The 18258-nt window shown below is 41.7% G+C and overlaps 1 protein-coding gene across 2 annotated transcripts in view; it reads left to right on the top strand.

The window, feature by feature from the left end:
* The first annotated feature begins 5826 nt into the window (after window positions 1-5826).
* The window catches only part of Lrig2 (leucine-rich repeats and immunoglobulin-like domains 2), a 57939-nt gene continuing 45507 nt past the window's right edge, over window positions 5827-18258 (top strand). For both annotated transcript variants that reach the window (NM_001310698.1, NM_001025067.2), the window contains exon 1: window positions 5827-6289. In NM_001310698.1, the coding sequence (NP_001297627.1) occupies window positions 6054-6289 (236 nt within the window). In that variant the 5' untranslated portion in view covers window positions 5827-6053. The remainder of the gene's footprint in view (window positions 6290-18258) is intronic.

Here is an 18258-nt window from a genome sequence, read left to right as displayed (position 1 = left end):
TTCAAAGCTAGCCTCAGCTATATGGTGAGTTTAATCCTAGCCTGGGCTACATGAGTCCTTCTCTAAAAAAATTAATTAATTAATTAAAGAAAATATATATCAAAACATGAAAACACCCAGGGCCTTGCCCATGCTACGTAATCACTCACACTGACTTTCACCCCCAGCTTCGACTCACACTTTATAAACATATGACAAATGTCCAGCTTTGAAGGCAACTAGAGAAATGCAAATTATAACACAATAAAATCCGGGCTGGAGGGGTGGCCCAGTGGTTAAGAGCACTTGCTGCACTCGCCACACCTGCTGCTCTTGACGTTGACCCAGGTTTAGGGCTCAGCACCCACATTCAGTGGCTCCCAACCAGTAAGTCCTGTTCCGGGGAATCTGGTGCCCTCTTCTGTCCACTGGGGAATCTGCATGCATGTGGTACACAAACAGACAAGTGGACACACACACACACACACACACACACACACACACACACACTTAAAAAAAATCTTAAAAAACCCAACCAACCAAGGACTCCTTACTGGCAAAATTCACAAAGCTTCGCAATGCCAAACAGGAACAACAGGAACTCTCTTTTGTTTGTCCTTTGTTTTCTGAGAGAGGGTCTCAGGTGGATCAGGAGACTGGGTTCAAACTCTAGGAAAATCTGCAAATGACCTTGAACTTTTGCTCCTCGTGCCTCTGCCTCCTCTGTATTGCTGTTATAGGTATAATGCAGCCACCCCAGGTTTTATGCCATGTTGAGGATCAACCCCAGAACTTTTAAAACCAGGCAAGTATTCTATCAACGAGCTCTGTTCCTAGCCCCCCAAACTGGAATGCCCGCACTCCACTATTCTAATTACTTCCCCCCTTTTCTTTCCTTTAAAAAATTTATTTATTTATTTACTTATTTATTTAGGCAGAGTCTTTCTATGTAGCCCTAGCTGTCCTGGAGCTCTTTATGCAGACAAGGCTGGCCTTGAACCAGAGATTCACCTGCCTCTGCCTCCTGAGTGCTAAGATTAAAGGTGTGTGCCACCTTAGACATTTTAAATTTTTTAGGGCTTTAAAAATATAAACTAGACATCCAGGCATGGTGGTGTATACCTTCAATCCTAGCACTCAAGAGGAAGAGGAAGAAGGGTCTCTGTAAGTTCAAAACTAATCTGATCTACATAGGAGCTTCAGGACAGTCAGGACTACTTAGAAAGACCCTGTCTCAAAAACACAAAAGACAAAAATAAAACAAACACAGAACAAAACAACAACAAATCAAAACCAGAACCAAAAACAAAACAGAGGAGCTTGCGAAGGGTGCCCAGGGTACTTATTACTGAAGAATGGGAGAGTGGCTCATAGGGACAGGAAGTAGTCTTTGTTCCACCTTCGCTACCTACACACAAGGAAATTCTCAACATTTTTCCTCTAAAAGTTTTGCTTCTCTCATTTAGGCCTTTATCAGAATTTTGTTTTCATTACAGTGTGAGTAGAGTCTAATTTTGCTTATATATATATATATATATATATATATATATACATATACACACACACACATATATATATAAACATATATTATATATGTAGTTCCAGTGTGCACATACACATTACACATGCACACATACATACCAGGACCTCATGTATGCTAGACAACTACTTTACCACTCTCTAGCTACACTCCAGCTCTTAGGGTGTGTGATCAGTTGCTTGGTAATGTGATCTTTGGCCATACATTTCTGGTATCGACTTTATACAGACTTTAATTCTGTACCCCTTGTCTGACTATATGTTTACCCACAAACTTCTTCCTTCCTTTCTTACTAGCTAAGGTCTAGTTATGAGTCTTATTTACTGGAAGGGTAAGTCCTTTGGTTTTTTTACTTTTATACTATTGGTAATTGAACCTAAGGCCTTGCACATTCTAGGCAAGGGACAATTCCTTAGCACTTAGTTACATACCCAGCTCATTTTTATTTTTTATTTTGAGACAGAAATAAAAGCCCAGTTAATGCCCAGGTTAGCTTTAAACTCACTCTGTCGTCCAGGTTGGCCTCGAACTTGTGGTTCTTTTGTCCCAGCCTCCTGAGTGCTAGGATTTCACTAGCTGGGACAGAGCCACCAGGCCTGAGTCCTGTTTCATTTTTAGTTTTTGGTTTGATTTTTGTTTACTGAGACAAGCTCTCCATATGTGTTAATTTCTAAGGCTGGCCTGGAACTCACTGTCTATAGCTGCAACAATCCTGCTGAGGCCCCCTGAGTACAGGGATTATAAGTGTGTATCAACAAGGTCAGGTTTTTTGCTATTTCGTTTTTGTTTTAGCCAGGCTCTCATGTAGCATTGGAGTTCACTCAAACTGGCTATATATTGAAGGTTGGCCTTGAGTTTCTGATATTCCTGCTTCTGTCTCCCAAATGCTGGGATTTTAGGCATGTGCTACTATGCTCACTTGTTTTATTTTTATTTACTTTTTTTTTTTTTTTTAAAACAGGGTCTAATTATGTAGGCCTGGTTGGCCTGGAATTCCATATGAAAATGCCAGAACCTACATGGAGGAAGAAGAGAATCAGTCCCTGTAAGTTGTCCTCTGATTTTCACTCTGTGGCCACTCACAATAAATGTAATAAAAAAACCCAAAAAACAAAAAACAAGGGACTGGAGAGATGGCTCAGCAGTTAAGATCACTGACTGCTCTTCCAGGGGTCCTGAGTTCAATTCCCAGCAACCACTTGGTGGCTCACAACCATCTGTAATGGGATCTGATGCCCTCTTCTGGTGTGTCTGAAGACATTGACCGTGTACTCACAAAAATAAATAAATAAATAAATAAATAAATAAAAAATAAAATAAAATAAAAGAAGAAGAAATCTTAAAAGAAACAAAACAGCTGAACAGGGAAAAGTATATTATGCTTTCAGACTGAAAGACTTATTTCTATAAAGATGTTAAGTTCTGTCGGGATGATTCAGAGGTTTAGTGTAATCCTAAGAAAAACATCAATCACTATGGCACAACAAAGATAGAGTTGGAGTGAAAAATGTAGAAGAACTGGCTAGGCCAGCTATCGAGATATATTTGAAGGCTACTGTAATTTAAAATACAGTACTGCTTCATGGAAAGTTCACCTGGTTTTTGATACATATCAGGTGTTTAATTAGATGCTTGATTTATGACATAGAACTTCAGAGTAGTAATGAAAGGCAGAACCTTCACTGAATGAAGCTCAGCTCTCTGGGTTGTCACATGGAAGAAAAAAAAAGAACTTGAATCCTTTTTCTTTTCTTTCTTTTTACTTTTTTGTGTGTGGGTTTCCAGTCAGGGTTTCTCTGTGCAGCCCTGGCTGTCCTGGAACTCACTCCACAGACCAAGCTGACCTAGAACTCAAGATCAGCTCGCCTCTGCCTCCCTCGTGCTGGGATCAAAGACATGTGATACCTGGATCTTTTCTTAATCATATGCAAAAGTCAATACTCGGCCCAGGGAGATTTTTCATGAGATAAAGGTGCTTGTTGTTCTAAGCTGATGACCTGCGTTCAGTCCCTAGGATCCACAAAAAGATGAAGGGAGAGACTTACTTGACAAGGATGTCTACTCTGACCTCTATGCTAAAATCATGGCATACACACACACCACCAAATATCACACACACACACACACACACACACACACACACACACACACACACACCCCAGTGGTTGGAGGGATGGCTTATTAGTTAAGAGCACTGAGTGCTTTTCCAGAAGATCCAGGTTCAATTCCCAGCACTCAGAGGATATCTTACAACAAATGGCCTGTAATTCTATTCTCACAACCATCTGTAATGGGATCGGATGCCCTCTTCTGGTGTGTCTGAAGACAGCAACAATGTACTCACATACATAAAATAAATAAATAAATACATAAATAAATCTTAAAATAAATTTGCTTGTGACCCAAGCACTCAGGAGGCTGAGACTGAATGCTCTTGAGTTCAAGGCCACCTTGGACTACAGACTGAGACCTCTATGCTGTAAAAATATAATTGGAGTTGGGCTGGGTAGAGAGATGGCTAGGCAGTTAAGAGCACTGGCTGTCCCCCGCAGAAACCCAGGTTTCATCTCTGGCACCTACAGCCTTCTGTGACTCTAGTCTCAGAGGATCCCTTGCCTTCTTCTGGCCTCCTCAGGGACTACATACATGTGGTACACAGATAACTTATGTTAGCAAAACACTCACACACACTGAAAAAAAAAAATCAGGGGCTGGAGAGATGGCTAAGCTCTTGTTCCTCTTCCAGAAAGCCCTTGGAGGCCAGAAGAGGGCGTTAGAATCCTCGAAGCTGGACTTCATGCTGTCCAGTGTGTGTGTGCTGGGAACTGAACCCTGGTCCTCTGCAGGAGCATTGTGTGTTTACTGAACAGCTAAGCCATCTCTGCTGTCCCCGAAGTGTACATTTTTGATGAAGTCCAATATCTCTATCACTTTTCTGGCTTCACATTTTGCTTCAATGGTAATAAATAGTAGTTGCTGTTAGTTTTCATGGTCATGTTTACTGGGAGAAGAAGGGAGAAGAAGCTGAAGGAGACACCTTTCTAAAAGTCCTCTGCAGTAGACAAGCACACGAGGACAGTCAGAAAAGTAATTTTAACCCAAAGGCATGACATGGATGGAAATGGTGTGTGTGTGTGTGTGTGTGTGTGTGTGTGTGTGTGTGTGTGTGTAAGTGCCACAGGGTGCATATGGTGATCAGAGGACAGGGACTTGCAGGAGTCAGTTGTCTCATTCTACCATGTGGGGTCTGCGAATTCAACTTAGGTTGATACACTTGGTGGCAAAGCTATTATTGATGAAGCATCTTACCCACCCTGTTTTTCGTTTCTCCTCTTCTTTCATACAAAGCATACTATGCAGATGAGGCTGAACTGGGACTTGGGTTCTCCTGCCTCAAATTCCCAAGGAGTGCTCAGACTGCAGGCGTGCTGGTCCACACCTGGCTTGCAAAGTCTTTGAAAAGTATAGACACTATATGTCAGTGAACCATTACTGATATTTTCATTTTTACTCATTTTGTAGGTAACACACAGCGGAGAGATCACAAGGTAGCTAGATTCCGCTGTTCCCAGTAAGTCTTTTTACTTCAGGATAATTTCCTTCCAGTCTTCTTAACTTTGTTGATTGCTCAAAAACCTCAAACAGAAACCAGAAAACCCACATCCTCAAACCAACGTTTTATCTATTTGTCCCACTTGTTCTTCTGAAGATGAAACAATATTTTCCCAAATCGAGGAAAGAATTTTCTTTAGAGACAATTATTGAACTCCAGGCTACTGTAGAAGCCGGAGGTGTACTGACTAAATAGCGCCTCTGCCAATGGGAACTTGAAGTCCTTTCACAGTGACAGCGTGCCATGCTCCGGGAGAACCAACTGCCACATTTTTTCAGGGCAGGGAGTTCGGCCGCAGAGGCCGCCCTGGTTGGGCTCCGGAGACTGATGTGGTCGAAGTTAGGTTTAGATCGCGCACTTATTTGCAGCTGCTGCTTGGCATGCAGCCCTTGTGCCATTCCCTTCTGCAGGAGCCTACAGAATAGGTCTTTTTTCACTACTACTGCAGATCAACCGCAGTGAGGATTTGGCGTTTCGGGTTTCGCTTTTTCCATTCTATTTCAAGGCCCTAGTGCGCCCACAAGCGGAGGAATAGCTGCAGAACTGCAGAAGCAGCTCGGAAAAGGAGAAAGGGCCGCTGTAATGCTCGCCTCCTAGGGGGCGGGGCAATCGTAGGCCTCGCCTCTCTCAGAACCCAATTTCCGACGCAACCTCATCCCGGGGCTCCGATTGGCTGGCTGCTGAGCGTGAGTACGTTGCGTCGCGGGGCGGGGCGGACGAGCGGTGTCTGTCAGGGTTTCAGCTCTACGCCCCCGACCGCCGCCCCCTCCCCTGCGGTAGCGTCGTTTCCTCCTCTCGCCCGCTCTGAGAGGGGACAAGTGACAGCCCGGGCTCCGGGTGGCGGTTTAGCCTCCGGGCATCTCTCCTCAGCCGACTCTCTGAGCTAGCTGCTGTTCTCGAGCGGGTCCCGGCCAGGGGAAGATGGCGGCCGCGCCCCGCGGCATCTGGGAGCAGCGGCGCCTGGGCTGTGGGTTGGGACCCCTCGCACGGTTGCTCATCCTTGCGCAGGCGCTGCGGCTGCTGCCCGCTGCCCGAGCCGGCCTGTGCCCGGCGCCCTGCGCCTGCCGTCTTCCTCTGCTGGACTGCAGTCGCAGGAAGCTGCCCGCGCCCAGCTGGAGGGCACTGTCGGGCCCGCTGCCCTCCGACATCTCCAGCCTGTGAGTAGAGGGTCCCAGGGCGCGGTCGCCACCGAGTTCGGAAGGGAGCTGCCTTATTGAGATTGTGAACTTTGAATGTTAGGGTTTCCCGGTACTCGTGGGAAGATAGGGGTTAAGATCTGGGGTCTGTGACGTTCCGGGCTGGAGATGTTTAATGTTGGACTCACGGGTCCTGAGCAGCACAGCTGAGACTCTGGATGGCTGTGGGTCGGGTCCAAGTGCAAAGCCCTCTTTGGGCTGCATCATTTTTTTTTTTTTTTTTTTTTAAAATTCCAGCTTGACTGGTCCTTGGGCACGTGATGCAAACACGATCTCTCCCAAAGATACAGGATCTCTCTTTTGTCCCCAGTTCTCCCATCGGCTCATTGTATGTTTCAGTTTTGATACTTGAGTTCTTGATAGGGTTGAAAACCTCTGCATGCCTAAGGAAGATCATTGCTGATCTCTAATGTTTTGTAAGAGCAGTTATTCTTTAGTAGTCAGTTTAAAGAGGGGAAAGATTTTTTTTCCCCAAATCACGATACTTTGTCTTCACTATGTTCCTTTGAGTTAAAGAACCTTCATTTCAGATCTCTTTGTTTATGTATGAGAATCCAGTGCAGTGATCGAGTGGATTCTCTAGCTCTGACTTTAAATCCTGACAAACTTGTATTAGCTAGTGGCATTTGGAGAGCTCACTGCTCTGAGTCAGTAGGCATTAAATAGAACAGTAGGTATTAAATGCTGCAATTATGAGACTTCTTAGCCACCAACATACAGTTATGTCTCTGCCACTAACTGATCAACGTGCTTATTAATTGACTTCTAGAGTTACCTCTGAAAAAGAGTTATCACTAAAAATAGTTTTGTGATATAATTAAAATACAAAGATTGGTTAGGTTCTTAATGGAAAAAGAATACAGGTAGAACATCTGTATTGCAGAGGTTAAGTATACATTTGCAGAACGTATTTATAGGTTAGCATAGATAGGAAAGAAGCTAATTCCTGTATTCATTGAGAAAATTAGTAACTGCTACAGTTACTATAGAATTGCAATATAGTAATACAGCTCCTGTCATTTTGTGGTGGTTATATCTGAGGCTTATTCTGGTTTGACTCAGACTTTAGTATTATCATTTAGCATAGTCTGAATTAATCCAAGCACAGCATCTTCTTTATACAGTAGGTGCCTTTTTTGAAGAAATTGATGAGACAGCTACCTGATTATGATAGACTGAATCTGACATAGGTTTAAAAACAGTCTGACTTAATGTAACTAATTGAAGTAAACATGGCCTGCTTTTGAAGATCCTTCAGTGAGACTTGCTGAGTGTGTTTGTTTAGTATGCATGAAGTTGGGTTTGAACATTAGTGCTGAAAAAAATAAGAAAAAAATCATTAGCAAGTATATAGTAATGTTACCAAAGATGCTAATTGCCAGAAGATAACTGACATTTGGATTTATTTATTTATTAATTTTATTTATTTATTTATTTTGTTTTTTACCTTTTGTGTTTTGAGAGGGGATACTGCCAGGTAGCTCAGGATAAGCAACTCTCCATCCTCCTGCCTCAGCTTACTGACTGCTGCCCACCATTCCCAGCTTGCATTCAGAAAATTGAAATAAAAATTAAATTGACATTTTTAGTTGAAGTGAAATGCCTTGGAGAATAAATTCCCTTATAGTCGATTATTTTGAATATAGTTTCACTAAAAATACCAAATCACAGGCAGAATGCAGCCATGTTCTTTGTCAGGGTGTCATTCGAATGGGCTCTAGTTTGGTTGCCTATAGAGTCCTTGTTCTCTGAAACTTAATGAGCATAGAGTCTACTGCTTATACTGTTATCAGCATTTTGGCATCAATGTATTGCTCACTAACTTCTTAACATTCTAGGGCTTTTCTAACCCATAACTCAAAATTCTGCTATTTTCCTTTTGCAAACCAGTTCTAAGAGCCACAGAACAGTATGATCAGCATATTGCAACAACAGCCTCACTTCTTAGTGTGGAATTTTTATATTAGTTAGTTACTCTTTTTTTTTTCTTTTGGTTCTTCAAGATAGGGTTTCTCTATATTGTCCTGTCTATCCTGGAACTCACTCTGTAGATCAGACTGGCTTCCAACTCAGAGATCAGCCTTTCTCTGCCTCCTGAGTGCTGGGGTCAAAGGCATGGGCCACCACTGTTCCTTTTCTTGTTGCTGTGACCAATTATCTGACACATATCAACTCAAGGGAGGAGTTTTGGCTTATGCTCTAAGAGATGGAGTCTTATAGAAAAGAAGACTCTGTGGTAGAAGGAGCATGCACTGGCTTGCTCACAGCTAGATGGAAGAGGAAACAATTTTTTTGTTGTTTGAGACAAGGCCTTTCTAAGTAGTCCAGGCTGTCCTTAAGCTTCTACTTTTCCTATTTTTGCCTCCCTATTGCTGGGATCATTCTGTGAACGACACTGGACACTGGTGTGTCTGTAATTTTTGATTTGTGTCATAATGTTGATGCTTAAGAGTTTTGGACTTTGGAGGATTTTGGATTTTCTGGTTAGGAATATTCAACCTATATTTAAATCCTTCCTAGTTATTCTGACATCCAGTGTTAATGGAAAACCACTTAGCCAAAATAGCTATAGAGTGCTAGGGCCTTGTGCCTGCTAGGCAAGTCCTCTAAGCTCCGTCCCCAGCCCAAGTTGTCAGTGCTTCCCAAATGCCAATTTAGGAGATCTGTATTTTGTTTACTTCTTCAGAATTCTGTTGTGCTTTGGAAGACTCACAGATCCATTTTATTTATTTATTTATTTATTTATTTATTTAGAGACAGGGTTTCTCTGTATAGCCCTGGCTGTCCTGGAGCTCACTTTGTAGACCAGGCTGGCCCCGAACTCAGAAATCCTCCTGCCTCTGCCTTCTGAGTACTGGGATTAAAGGCGTGTGCCACCACGCCCGGCTTCACAGATCCATTTTTATTAAAAATACTTTGTAGGGAGCTGAAGAGAATGCTCAGCAGTTAAAAGCACTGGCTGCTCTTGTAGAGGGTAGGGTTGAATTCCCAGCACGCAGGCAGCTCACTGCCATCTGTAACTCTAGTCCTAGGGGATCTGAGGCCAGGGCTCTACTGAGAAACCCTGTCTCAAAAAACCAAGGGGAGTGGGGGATAGTCACATAGTTTTCTAATGCTTGAAAATGCATTTCTCTCATCTTAGTAAGTAGCCTTTTTAAATGGGCAAATTTTTATTTTTAATGTGTATGTGTTTCTCTGTCTGTCTGTCTGCCTGCCTGCCTGCCTATGTACATACAAGTGCCTGGAGGTCAGAGGCATTAGATCTCCATGAAGTAGGACATTGTGAGCTGTTAGGAATTGAATTTAGGTCTCTGGGAGAGCACTATATGCTCTTAGGAGCTGACCATCTATCCATCCCAATCTTATAGGTCTAAATTTTTGTGGGGAGGTAATATATTATGAGATTATGAGATTGTCCTTTCACATTATTTCGAGGCAGAGACTCTCAGTTAAACCAAGATCTAGCTAGCTTGCTGGGGGAACCCCTGTCTCTGCCTTTGGAGACTGGAATTACAGGTGGGCCACCATACCCACCCAATGTTTATGTGGGTCTTGGGGACCTGAATGCCAGTCTTTAACTTGCCAAGTGTTTTTAACTGTAGAACTATCTTCCTAGCCCTGCTTTATTCTTTAAAGGGTGTCCTAAGCCTAATGAGAAACTGGCATTTAACCAATGGAGAAAGAGCATATTAAAAGCTTAGCAAAAATGTTTTTAAGAAGGGCTTTTAATGTGTTCTTATATTTTCTTTTATGTGCCAAAGTAGATGACTCAACTAATTCTCTATTACTCTAGTCATGAAAAATGTTAGGATGTTCACTTAATACAAATTAAAATCAAAGCTATTTAAATAATTTTATCCCAATCAAATTACTACATTTGTATTTAGGACAATCTCCAAAAGAGTGGAATAGTTTACGTACTTAACTTTTTTTTTTCTGTTTTGATTTTGTTTTATGGAGACAAGGTTTCTCTGTGTAGCCCTGGCTGTCCTGGAACTCACTCTGTAGACCAGGCTGGCCTCAAACTCAGAAATCCACCTGCCTCTGCCTCCCAAGTGCTGGGATTAAAGGCGCGAGCCACCACTGCCCAGCTAGTGATGAGCAGTTTTAAAATTAAGCAATAAACAGTTCAACATCAGAAACTAATAATAATAATTGGAAACTAAACGCTATTTCTTTCCGGTTTCTCTTGTTTTTAACATTTGTTTCAAAATACTATTACAGCTTACTCATAATTTAGATCTTGGCAAGTTTCATTGGTAAAAGTAATAGATAATCCAGAGCATAAGAGTCTTTCTTTGGAAGTGAACGATGTGGCGCATACCTTTAATCCTAGCACTTGGGAGGCAGAGATAGGTGGATCTGTGTGAGTTCAAGGCCAGCCTGGTCTACAGAGGGAGTTCTAGGATGGCCAAGACTACACAGAGAGATCCTGTCTTGAAAAACCAAAATAAAATAAATCAAAATTTAAAAAAAGTCTCTGGGAAGTTGTTAAATCTGGTGCTGGGTTAACTGATGCTACCATTGAAAGGCTAGGAGTTGGAGAAGGGACTGAAGAAGCTGAGGGGGTTTGCAGCTCCTTGGAGGGAGCAACAGTGTCAACAGGCCAGACTCCCAGGAGCTCCCAGGGACTGGACTACCAACCAAAGAATACACATGGAGCGACCTATGGCACAGGCCACATATGTGGCAGAAGATGGCCTTGTTGGACATCAGTGGTAGAAGAGGTCCTCGGGCTTGAGGGTGCCCCAGTATAGGGCGGGAGGATAGGAGTATGTGGGTGGGGGAGGACCGTCATAGAGGCAGGGGGGAGGGGAGATGGGATGGGGGTTTCCAAAGCAGAGATCTGGAAAGGGGAAAACATTTGAAATGTAAATAAAGAAATAAGGGGGTGGGAGGAAGAGTGCTTGCTGAGAAAGCAAGGTGACCTGGGTTAAAATCAAATCTCTAGCAGTTGTGTGACTGTGCATGCCTGTAACACCAGTGTATTGCGGGGAGACAGGTGGATCCCAGGAGCATGCTAGCCAGCCAGTCTAGGTGAAACGGTGAGCTTCAGGTTCATTTAGAGACCCTGTCTTAAAAATTTAGATGGAAAGATGTGGAGAGATGGCTCACTAGTTAAGAGCTAATTTAAATTCTTCCTACAAAATAATAAAAAGCCAAACAAAACCTATGTTTGTTTTTTAAAAATATTTTTTCTTTATTTTATGTATGTGAGTACACTGTAGCTGTCTTCAGACACACTGGAAGAGGCCATCAGATTCAATTACAGATGGTTGTGAGCCACCATGTAGTTGCTGGGAATTGCTCTTAACCTCTGAGTTATCTCTCCAGCTTAAAACCTATGTTTGTTATAGAGGAATGATGTGTTGTTAGTTTAGTGATGAGAAAGCCATTTGATATGCTTTATAATTAGGTTTTCACTGCTGCATGTTATTTATTTAAATTAAAACAAAAAAGTTTTGGTGTGGATGTGTGCATAGACTTGATGAGTTCTGTGTGGCACGTGAGTATGGAGGTCAGAGAACAATTTTGTGAAGTCTGTTCTCTTCTACTTTGGGGCTCCAGGGGTCAAACTTAGGTTGTACAACAAGTACCTTTACCCATCTAGCTTTCTCACCAGCCTTTAAACCAGTGTTTTGAATGGTAAGATAGCTTTTTTTGGTGTTGCTTGTTTGTTTTCAGATAAGGTCTCCCTATGGCACTCTGGTTGGCCTGGAACTCACAGGGATCCTACTTGCATCCATCTCCTACCCCCAGCTAAGACAGATTGTTTTTAATGTCCATTTCACATTTTAGACTCTTAACTTAGTAATTATAAATAGTCTGATAAAAAGACATGAGTTCAGTTGATTCTTAAAAATGCTTACAAAAAGCCGGGCATGGTGGCGCATACTTTTTTAATCCTAGCACTCGGGAGGCAGAGGCAGGCAAATTTCTGAGTTCGAGGCCAGCCTGGTCTACAGAGTGAGTTCCAGGACAGCCAGGGCTACACAGAGAAACCCTGTCTCAAAAAAAAAAAAAAAAAAAAAAAAAAAAAAAAAAAAAGCTTACAAATAATGGAAAATGCCCTAGCTTTCTTTATAGTATTGGATATAATCAGCATCATTTCGAGACAGAATGTTGCTTTGTATCATCTAGGTTGTCCTCTATTTTACTGTCTTCCTGCCTTGATCTTTGAGTGCTGAGATTATAGGTGTATTACTACACCTAGCCTGTTATTTTATTTTTAAAGATTTATTTTATTATTTTAAATTATGTGTATGACTCTCCCACCTTCAGTCATAGGTTATCAATAGCTCCTCTGCCAAGCATGGGGCATGGGTGCTCCTCCCCATTTATGCTGGAATTTTGGCTGGTTCAATCTTATGCAGGTGCAAGTTCATGAGTGTAATAGCTATATCATGTCTGGCAGTCAGCATTTCACAGTTCTCCTGGCCACCAGCTCTTACATTCTTTCTGCCTCCTCCTTGGGGGTATTCTCTGGGCCTAGAATGGATGGCCATGTGGGAGTGGGGAGGTGGACAGATGATTCAGCCACAGCTCAGCACTCACAGTTACTTAGGCTTCCCTCTTCGATCAGGTCTGATGAGTTTTTAAACAGTTTTCCCCCCATGATCAGCTATTAAAATAGAATGGAGACATTTAAGATGGAAAAGTAAAAATTCTTTTGTCACATTTACGAAAAGTCACTATTGTTTGCTAGATAGGCGTCTGACACATATATGTATCTTTTTCTTTCTTTTGAAAACACAAATGAAGCCACTGTATAGTTTGTATAAATACATGTATGTATATTTTAACTGGTGGCAGAAAACTCTGTTGGATGGAACTTTAAGTTATTTAATTTATCTTGATAGCATGTAGGTTTTAAGATTTTTTTTTTGTACAATAATTCCTTGGTACGTAGTTTTCCAAAATTATATGACTACATATGTAGAATAGATTCTTAGAAGTTGTGATAATGCATGATTCTGGAATATCAAGTAGCATGATGTTAGTGTGTACTCCATACAACACGTTACCAGGTTTTTGGTAGTCTATCCATCTTTTTATGCTATCTTTCTCATTGAGTCAGAATTCAGAATCAATATTTAAGATTATAGTTTTAAAATTTTAATGTAGGGAGCTTGATAAGTAGTAGTGCATGATAAGTCTCAGTTATTCCAGAGGCTTATCGAGGAGAATTGCAAGTTCAAGGCCAATCTGAGCAATTTAGTGATATTCTGTCTTAAAAATAAAAGTGAAAAGAGAGGGCTGGAGAGATGGCTCAGAGGTTAAGAGCACTTGCTGTTCTTATAGAAGAGATGGGTCTAGTTCTTAGCACCTACACAACAGCTATAACAGTCTGTAACTCCAGTTCCAGGAGATTCAACACCGAAGACTTATTTATGAATTTGTTTTAATTATGTGTTTATATGTGGGGTATATGTATGTGAGTACAGGTGTCTTTGGGGTCCAGAAAAGGCCATTGGATCCCCTGGAGTTAGAGTTACAGGCAATTGTGAGCTGTAAAATGTGAGCTCTGGAACTGAACTCAGGTCCTCTGCAAGAGTAGTATGTACTTATAATCCCAGAGCCAACTGATTAGCTAAAAAGTAAACTACAATAAATAAATAAATTAAGTAAGTAAGTAAGTAAGTAAAGTAAAGAGAGGGCTAGGCAGTTATACAACTGAGTGGTAAAAGTGCTTACTTAACAGCTGGAAGGCCTGAGGTTCAATTCTGGGACTGCAGGTAGGTGGGGGAATAGCTGTATTAGCTACACACACACACACACACACACACTCACCCCATTCATTAGATAATAATGGCTTTCAGGCTACGGTCTGGCTAGTCCAACAAGGGGTTGTTTCCTGAAAGTTCAGTAATCCAATAGTTGTTCAGCCCATGAGGCTGAACATGTTTTCAGCATACACCAGAATTCCAAAGAAGTAGCTCTCATACTACCACTGAAGGAATGGACTTGCCCCAAGAGTGAGGGTAGTGGTCAAAAAGCAAGAGCGTTCTTCTTTCATGTCCTTTATAGGCTGCCACTAAAAAGGGTGGCCCAGATAGATTTAAGTGTGTCTTCTCCTCGAATGCTCCAATGAAGAAAAATGCCTCATAGGTATTTGGATTTTGGCTAATTCCAGATGTAATCAAGTTGACAACCATGAATATCCATCACACTAAGGTAGGGGAGTAGTTCCAGCTAAGGTTTTGCCTTGGGAAATGGATTATACCTGCATGTTCAGTAGGTAAATGCTTAAAAGAGATGGTGCTGGTCCATTGTTTTGTTTCAGATACCTTTATACATAAACCTCTGTGTTAAATCATTTTATTTAGGTACTTAAAGTAGTCCTATCTATAAAGTTGGTGCTGGTATTCACAATTTATATTAGAAGGGACTCAAGTGATGTATAGAGAAGTTAAGTGAATTGTCTGCATTTTCTGATCTGGCTATGCAAAGACTAGGTTCTTGTTTCCTATGTTGTTATTAGAGTCCCAAGAAGCATATTCATGGTTGTCAACTTAATTACATCTGGAATTAGCCAAAATCCAGTACTTTAAGTGGTTAAGAACCTAGGGAAAGCAGTGTAGGTATGTAGGTTTGTAATCCAGCTAGCTACTCAGGAGGCTGAGGAAGCAAGATTGCAAGAGCTGCCTGGCAGCCCAGCACTCGGGAGGCAGAGGCAGGCGAATTTCTGAGTTTGAGGCCAGCCTGGTCTACAGAGTGAGTTCCAGGACAGCCAGGGTTACACAGAGAAACCCTGTCTGGAAAAACCAAAAAAAAGGAGACACTTCTTCAGATGAAAATAAAAAGAGAGCTGGAGATGTAGCTCAGTGGGGCTTTGCTTACTTCCCAGGACCACAAAATCTCAGTAACAATTCCCAGCAGTAGAAAATCAAAACTGTGCCCATTAGTTTGAAATGAGTGTGCCTATCATTCTACTGTTTGGAGAGTCTTAGAAAGCAGTGCTTCTAAACCTTCCTAATGTGTGACCCTTTAGTACAGTTCCTCATGTTGTGGTGACCACTAGCTATAAAATTATTTTCATTGCAACCTCATAATTGTAATTTTTCTACTGTTACGAATCGTAATGTAGATATCTATGTTTTCTGACAGGTTTAGAACCACTTATATAGCAATATGAGGTTTGGGCTTTTTTTTTTTTTTTTTTTGTGGTGGTGGCAAAATAACCTTAAAGAAGTAACTTAAGTGGGAAAAGAGCTATGAAAGCATTATTTTGGCTCTTTTTGGGGGTGGGGGGCAGGGTTCACCCTGGCTGGCCTAGGACTCACTTTATAGAGTAGCCTGGCCTCAAATTCACAGAGCTCCACCTGCTGCTGCCACCCGAGTGCTGGGATCAAAGGTGTGCATCACCCACTGCCTGCCTTGGCTCATGGGTTTGAGAGATATAGTCTGTCATGGAAGGAAATGTGTGGTGTCAGGAGCAGTTTGTTCTGTAGCAGTGGAAATGTGAGGTGGTTGGTTATGTGGCATTGATACTCAGGAAGCAGAGCGCCCAGATGGGAAGCAGAGCTGACCCATTATCCAGTCCTACCCTCCAGGTCTCATTTACTTCTGCTAATGCACAGCTTCCCCAAACAGCTTCACTGGCTCGGAAAGTGTTCAGCCACATGAGCCTGAGGTGGACATTACATTTGCATACAGCAACACTGTGTTAGAAATAGTACAAAGGAAACCAGAGAGTTTTGTCTGTATGGTGTACCTTCAAATTTTACTGTGACACTAAACCTGGGTCCTCTGTGAGATCATCAAGTTCTCTTAACTGCTGAAACATATCTCTAGACTATGGTTGTTTTTTTTTTTTTTTTTTTTTTTTTGAGATTGCATCTCTCTGTGTAATCCTAGCTGTCCTGGAGCTCACCTGCAGATCAGGCAGACCTAATAGTTTGGTGTATGCTGGGCAAGCATCTTACTAGTAGACTATATTCCTTGCCCTTTTCAAAAACAAAAAACAAAAAAACCAAAAAACCAAAAACACAAGTTCTCACTAGGTTGTCTAGGTTGTCCTCCAACTTGTAGTCTTCCTACCTCAGCCTTCCAGATTTACAGTTATGAGCCACATTGCTTGGCTAGATGTGTGTGCTAATACCCTTTGTAAAAGACTCCCTTATTGGGGGCTTTGTTATTGTTGATGTTAATGCTGTTGATTCTTGAAAACAAGAAAAGATTATTGACACAGAAGTGGACAGACCTGACTAGGCAGAAGAAACTGTACTCTGTGACCGCAGGAATTCTTTGTAGTTGGCTTGCAGAACTTGTGACTTCTCTGAGCATTCTGTAAATAATTTACACCCTGATGGCACTGCACAACCACAGTAATGGCACCTCTGGCTCCGGATGATATAAGCACTTTAATAATTCATTGCTTATTGCAGCTGCTTCCCTGTAGCATGAGTGGGAGGGGAGGGCCTTTACATATTAGTCATACATTATTACTCATATTTGTAGTGTTAGAAAATGCAGGAAAGGCTATTGATTGCTAAATACATTTTGGGGATAGTTGAAGGGAATAGTTGGGGCTTTCATTCTAATAATGGCAGTGCCTGTGATGCCTTACTAAACCCTAAGTCTTCTTGGTTGATGATGATGATGAATATGCATATCTATTTTGCATATGTGTGCGCATACATGTCTGTGCAGATGTGGGTGCACATGTGTGCACATGGGTGAAGGAGGTTCAAGGTTGGTGTTGGGAGTATTCCTTTGAGCAGGGTTCCCTCAGTTGAACCCAGAGCTCGCTGAATTTGTTAGTCTACCTTTCCAGGTTGGTCTTGAGATCTTGTCGCTGATTGTAAGTGCTTGAATTACAAGTGGGCTTTGAGGACCATGTGGCATTTATGTGGGTATAAGGGATCCAAACTCTGGTCTTTATGATTGCATGACAAGCACCTTTTATCTCCTCAGGTTGTTGGTAGTTAACTCTTGATTGCACTCCTTCCTAAGAGTTCTCCCATGGGTACCCCTTAGTGTTAATATAGAGAGGCCTTAACCAATTAATTTCTTTTTTTTCTTCTGCTTTTTCTAGATGTGTTTTCTCTGTGTACCACCTTCTGTCCTGGAACTTGCCTTGAACTCAAGAGATCTGCTCTCTGCCTCTGGCATGCACCTCCACTGCCCTGACCAAACAATTTCTTTTAAATAAGATACTTTAAATGATAGTTTTATATCAGTACTTTCACTTAAAAAAAAACAATAACAATGCTTAGTTTTGTCCCCATGTAAATTAAGCTCTTTAAACGAAAGTGGCTAAGATACTGATGGACAGGCATGAATCTCACTGCAAGCAAATTGTTTAGTTGTGTCATCCAAATCTTCGTGCACTTGCCAACTGCCTGTGGCAGCACAGGGAGACAGGTTGATCTGTAGTGTTTCTCTAGTGTGCCCCTATCGCTAGCCATATTGTAACATGCAGTAGGTCTCTTGGGGAGACAGCTTAGGTGGGCTAGGTTCTACTTGAGCATTGTAAAGATGACAGGAATCATCCAGGTGAATTTTTAAAAAGATTGTTTAAAAATTTAAACTCATGATGAACTTTAGTGAAAGTTCTAATAAACTGCTTGCTAGAGATGGGATGAAATTTTAAATGAACTTTTAGTTTTATGTATCTTTGGATTAGCAAGTTATTAGCTTTTCGCTTGTTTTACGTATAAGCACAGTGAGGAATATTTGCCTTGCAGGTATGTGCTCATTCATCTGGTAGTACATAGAAGACTTCAACTTAATAAATATTAAACCAGAGCTGTCACAATCATCAACATAATTTGAAGATGTATTACCTTCCCCAGAAGCTAGATAGCTCTTTTTAGGAAGACCAGATTCCTTGACTGGGTCTTGCTATGAGCACAGGTTAGCCTTGCACTATCCTCAGTGTTAGCGTTTGTGTATTACCTCTGCATACCCAGCTTAGTTCAAGTTGC

Source organism: Mus musculus, chromosome 3 (genome assembly GCF_000001635.26).
Source record: "Mus musculus strain C57BL/6J chromosome 3, GRCm38.p6 C57BL/6J".
NCBI classification, from domain to species: Eukaryota; Metazoa; Chordata; class Mammalia; order Rodentia; family Muridae; genus Mus; species Mus musculus.
This window is presented reverse-complemented; position numbering and strand designations above follow the sequence as displayed.